This window comes from Notothenia rossii (genome assembly GCF_949606895.1).
Source record: "Notothenia rossii genome assembly, chromosome: 2".
Classification (NCBI taxonomy): domain Eukaryota; kingdom Metazoa; phylum Chordata; class Actinopteri; order Perciformes; family Nototheniidae; genus Notothenia; species Notothenia rossii.
The window spans coordinates 3,051,160-3,057,712 of record NC_136904.1 but is presented as its reverse complement, the minus strand read 5'-3'; the positions used below and the strand labels follow the sequence as shown (position 1 = coordinate 3,057,712).

Sequence of the window (6,553 nt, the reverse complement as noted above, 5' to 3'; positions counted from 1 at the left end):
TGTGTCAGGAATAAAACGTACAGCGTTTAGAATATAATCAAGTTTCTCAGAAAGACGATCAAAGAGGGAGCGAGGAGGAGGGACTCACGGTTTGGATAGATCTGGACTTTGTTGCATTTTGTCCCAAATAGTTCGGGGAGTTTTTGTTTATTTCTTGTATTATAGGCTACATCTGTATTTTTAATCATGCTTTTCTTCCATTTTAGGGCTTTAACATTGTATTTTTTTCTATTATCCTGACTTAAAAAAACATATCTTAAAGTTATTTTTCACATTTCTTTCGGACGTGTCTCATAATAATCCGACATTTTCATCAACATTAAAATAAACTAAATTCTTGCATTTTTCACATTTTGTTTAGGCAGTTGTCATTTATTTATTATTCTAACATTGTGTCAACTTTTTTTCTGGACATTTCTCTAATTTTGCTGCAAATTATTTGACAAGTTTTTCAAAAATTCCCTCCAGTCTTTCCCTCATCATCATCATCATCATCATCATCATCATCATCATCATCATCATCATCATCATCATCCTCATCATCATCATCATCATCATCATCGTCATCATCATCATCATCATCCATCAACGTCCCTCTGTCTATTAGCTCAGTTTACTTCGTTATCAGGATTAAAACGTACAGCGTAAAGATGTGAACGTGACTACAGAATTAGTCAGAGAGTAAAACTAATCAGACTGATGCTTTCAGCCGTTTCCAGACGGGACAGAGGACGGTTAAATAATCTGTCAGCTGCTCTAATCCTGTGACATAACAGGCTGACACACACACACACACACACACACACACACACACACACACACACACACACACACACACACAAGCACACACACTGCTAAGCCTGCAAATACAGCTAGAGTGGATGTATGAAATATTGAAAAGGTCCCAGTTCCTCAGAGTCTCAACATACAGTATATATTATCTTTAATAGGGAAGTGCATTTTAAAGGTAGGTGTTAAAGATGGGAGCAATATTCATATTCAGTTTATGATTAACTTCATCTTTGAGACTTTTTAGATTTTCAGTCTTTTTTATTTATTTTTTCCGGCATATTTTAAATATTTTTAACCTTTTAAAAATATTTTTTGACATATTTTCCTTATATTTCTTCATTTTTTTTTCTTTAATAGGACTTTAAAATATATATATCTTGTTGGTGCAGCAACTATGAAGCCAGCTGAGAGGTCAAACAGCGTAATAAACCAGAGACTGTTTTGGTTTAGGAAAAACTAAATCAGACTGAATCTTTCAAATCGAGGTATTTCAGAAACATCTCTCATGTTGTGGAAACCAGTGGACAGAAGGAGCCGAAAGAGTCCACTGATTTATTCATAATGAACTCAAAACAAGTAAACCATCTCAATGAACCGAGGAAAATCCAAGCACAAAACAGACCAACACATACATAACAAGAATAACAAACAAATGAAGCTCCAATGAAAAGAGATTCATGTCAACAAGCTCATATTTGCAAAAGCTGCGAACATGTATGAGCTGCAAGCCTCAACGCATTAACGCATCCTCACACATACACACACATACACACACACACACACACACACACGCACACACTGACTCACACACTGACACACACACAGTTGCCGCCCTCAAAAAGGTAATATTGATCAATTGAAACCCCCTGACTAACTGGGGTCAGAAACAGTGGGAAATTGCTCAAACTCAGGATCAAATGAATTAAAAACAAACAATAGCGAAAAAGAGCCTCTGATATCTGACACGCGGAAACCGAGAGAAGGACCTCTGTATGGAGAAAGAGGGTTTATCAGCGCACGGATTCACCAGCAGAGGGCACTCAAGTGCAGGAAACTCACAGTGAATTTCAAACTGAGGGACAGAAAATACTCTGCTTACATTTTTTATAAATATATATTTTTTTCTAACATATTTTCCCGTTTTTTTCTTCAACGTTTTTAAAGCTTTTCTTCTTCTTTTAGCATAATTTTCTTGTTTTTGTCAGAAATATTTCTTTAAATGTTCTGACTGTTTCGGACATTTTCTCTGACATTTATAAAATACTTTTAATTTCTTATCCTGGACTTTTTAAAGGAAATTTTTCAGCCATTTTTGGGACATTTCTCCCATATTATTATGATATCTTTCTCGTATTTGGAACCCAGTTTTTGATAATTTTTTAAATATGATGTACTACTGTATATTATTTATTTATTTTAATATGACACATTTTTTTTTTTTCAGATTTTCATCACATATTTTTTTGGACTTTTTACAAAATCATGGCACCGTTCACACATATTTCTTTAGACATTAATCACATTTCTCTTTGGGAATGTTTTTAAGCACTTTACGTATATTTCAGACATTATTTGAATATTTTTTTCTGCCAGATTTCTCCAGACATTCATATTTTACATTTTCTTCCAAGATTTTAAAGTTTTTCTGACTTTTTTAAAACTTGTTTTCAGAAAAGATTTTCATAGGGTTTTGAGACAGTTCTCTGACTTTAAAAACACGTGTGTTCACATGTTTCTCTGACCTATTTCTTTCTTATTTTTACCATTTTTTGCACTTTTTGTGTGCGATTTCTTACACATTCTTTTGACCTTTTTTACAAATATCATCACATGTTTTGTGTGGTGCAGCAACAGCCAGCAGCGAGGACTCAACAAGGATCCTGACCTGCAAATTCAGTTTCCTCAACCTCTCACATTTAAACATTTGAAATCATCTTCTTCCTCTTCCTCTTCCTCTTCCTCCTCTAAGGGAGATCCTGAAATAGTGTTTACACAATCAGTTAAGTTGTCCTGTTCCAGCTGCCTATTAAACACAGGAACTAAAACACCACCAAACACACACACACACACACACACACACACACACACACACACACACACACACACACACACACACACACACACACACACACACACACACACACACACACACACACACACACACACACACACACACACACACACACCGGAACAGAGTGACTTTTATGATACATTAGATGGGTGTTTGGCTGAGGTGGGGAATGTAGAGACAATTATTATTGGAGACTGGAACACGGATATGCAACGTAAAGACACGTCCGTCTTCAAGTCCTTCGGTAGGATTTGTGATATGCACGGCTTCAGCCAGCTAATCACCCAACCCACCCGGGTATGTGAAACGACACAGACTACCATTGATCTCATTCTGACCTCTGACAAGTCCAAGATCTCCAGTAAAGGGGTTACAGCATGTGGTTTAAGTGATCATTATATGATATTCTGTACCCGCAAACGGCTAAAACAAAGGCCGGCTGTCACAAAACAGTCATATCTAGAGACCACAAAAACTACTCTAGCGAGGCCTTTAACCTAGAACTGGAGAGCCTGGACTGGTCAGATGAGCTCAGTGGTACGCAAGTTGAAGAAACATGGCTTGGTTTCAAAAATAAATTCTCTGCAATACTCAATGATTTGGCCCCCCGAAGAACAACCAGGGTAAAAAATCGCGCAGAGCCGTGGATGCACTCCGGCATACTGACCGCCATGAAAACCAGAGACAAAAAATGCTCTGAGTTTCATAAAAGTCAATCAATGATTTCCAAAAGCACGAGCAGTGAACTCCTGGCTCACGTGACTGAACTAAAAATTTAAAGAAACAGACGAAGAAATGACGTAAGCTCCATGATCAAAACTGCCAAAAAGAATTTCATCAATGTCAAAACTGAGGAAAAAAAAATAAACCCCGTGAACTTTGGAAAGTACTCAATAACCAGCTTGGCTGCAGTAAAAAACTCAAAACGAGATTTTCGAACTTAAACATAAAGACAGATAACAGGCTCATCACAGACAAACTGGACGTGGCCAAGTACTTGAACATTTTTTTCACAAACATAGCCACAACTCTTGTAAATAAATTACCCTCCCACTCAGGGCTTTTTGGAGTAGATCACATGATGACCTACTACAAAAACCTAGGGGTACGCAAAGATGATTTCAGTCTAGCAAGGGTAACATCAGCAGAGGTACTCATTAAACTGAGCGCCCTCCAACCTAACGAGGCCACTGCCCACGACAATATCCCCTCCAAATTCCTCAGAGACACAGCAACCGCCATCTCACCAGTCATAGCTCACATAATTAACCTCTCCATAAAACAGGGACACGTACCCAAAGACTTCAAAATTGCAAGAGTAACCCCCCTGCACAAAAAGGGCAGCAAATTGGACCCAGGCAACTACCGCCCTGTTTCTATACTTACCTCCATCTCGAAAGTCATGGAAAAAATAGTATACGAACAGGTCGAAAAGTACCTCGCGGACAAGAAACTAATCTATGAATTTCAATCTGGCTTTAGAACATCCCACTCCACTGACACATGCCTTCTTTATTTAAACGACCACATCAAACAAGAGGTGGACGAGGGCAGATACTGCGGCATGGTGATGCTGGACCTGCAAAAGGCTTTCGACACTGTCAATCACCCCATTCTGATTGACAAGCTAAAAGCAAACGGTTTTGATAAACTATCGGTGAGCTGGATGCAATCCTACCTGGAGGGGAGAGAACATTTGGTGGAGGTAAACGGTACTCTGTCCCCCCCCCTCCCAGTGAGCTGTGGTGTTCCACAAGGAAGCATATTAGGTCCGTTACTGTTCCTAATTTATGCAAATGACATGTCATCAGCATGTGACTGCAACTTGTTCCTGTTCGCGGACGACTCAGCCCTGCTGGCTTCTGACAGGAGCAGATTGCAGGTTGAAAAAACCCTCAGCTCCGAGCTCGGCAGAATCTGCACCTGGCTCGCCGATAATAAATGATCATTACACCTGGGTAAAACAGAGTCCATTCTCTTCGGTTCGAAACATAATCTCAGCAAATCCGACGACTTCTCAGTTGCAGTGGGCGACATTATTGTCTCAAGTAAGAAGGAAATTACATACCTAGGATCTAACTAGATTCCTATACTGGATCTCCTCTCCGGTAAACAAAAACACCCTGAAAACTCTGGCAGGAGCACTCATTCAAGGGTACTATGACTATGCTTGCACGTCATGGTACCATAGCACCTCCAAGGCGCTAAAAATAAAACTTCAAACATCACAAAATAAACTGGTCAGACTACTGCTTGACCTTTCATCTAGAACCCACCTCACCTCTGCCCACTTTGACAACCTAGGATGGCTTAGAGTAGACGACAGAGTACAGCTACTTGCAATGGGCCTGGTCTACAAGATACACTACACCTCTATGGTACCCATGTACATGTCAACATTCTTCCCAAAGGTCAAGGAATATCATGATCATAACACCAGAGGGAGCTCCACAAATCATGTAAAACCCAGATTTGGCACAAAAAAAGGGGAATACACGTTTCGCAATTATGCCACATCAAGGTGGAACGCTCTTCCCACTACTGTAAAGGAAAGTAAAACTATACTTACCTTCAAAACCTCTCTTAAAGAGCACCTTCGGGGGAGAGCATTGCAAAACTGGCTCCGGTAATGGTACAAATCTCAACCTGTCGTACAATGGACAGCTCCCCCCCCCCCCATCTATGTATATACTCACATTTTAGACTCTGTTACTAACTGGATATCTGTAGACTTGGTATGTCTTAAATGTCCGTTTAGGATGTATTAGAACGAAATCTAAAATGAAATTTGTAAATAAGCCATCTGTATGTAAATAAGCCATCTGTATGTCAAATATGTCTTGTATGTCTTAAATGATATGATGAATTGGAAATGGGGGACCCTGATGTAAACAAGACGAAAGTCTTTCTCTGGTCTGCATCCCCTTAACAATTGTATGTTTTGAGCTGTACTGTACTGTACCCAATATACAAGCTGTTAATACACTTTTCAATCAATCAAACACACACACACACACACACACACACACACCACACACACACACACACACACACACACACACACACACACACACACACACACACACACACTGTAAACATATAAAAACATGTCAAAATCACACTGAAAGTAGACCGAGTGGAGCATCTGCTATGACAAAAAAATATCTATGACACAACTTAAATGGAGAAAATGAAATAATAAATATATAAACACAAGTACATGAGTGTGTACTGAAACACACACATTAAAATATATTTTTAAATTCTTACCTTTCATGGCAGAAATCACAAAATACATGTTTATAATCCAGACTGAGCAGTGTATGTATGTGTGTGTGTGTGTGTGTGTGTGTGTGTGTGTGCTCTGTTATCCTCGGCTGCTCTCTGCACCACATGAGGATCCATGTGACTGTGGCATCATCACTAAACCCCGCCCCTCATTCTAGGACATGCCACATTATGACTGGCAGGGCTGTCTGCCAATCAGAAGAGAGACAGACATATCTGACGCTTTCTTTATTTTAATTCTTTTTTAAATAATTTAAGACACTTTTTCCATTTTTGGGGAAATATTTAGCTTATTTTTTCCAACATTATTTATATATTATTGGTGTATTCCTTTGGATGCATTAGAGGTGTTTTTGCATTTAAATATAACTATCTCTTGCACATGCAATGACTGAGAACCTT

General features: G+C 39.0%; 1 protein-coding gene across 1 annotated transcript in view; it reads right to left on the bottom strand.

Moving 5' to 3' along the window:
- The window catches only part of LOC307027950 (nuclear receptor ROR-alpha A-like), a 20,220-nt gene extending 14,025 nt beyond the window's left edge, over window positions 1–6,195 (bottom strand). Inside the window, exon 1 of the mRNA XM_079662644.1 lies at window positions 6,134–6,195. Within this exon, the coding sequence (XP_079518770.1) occupies window positions 6,134–6,161 (28 nt within the window). The 5' untranslated portion in view covers window positions 6,162–6,195. The remainder of the gene's footprint in view (window positions 1–6,133) is intronic.
- Window positions 6,196–6,553: the final 358 nt, after the last annotated feature.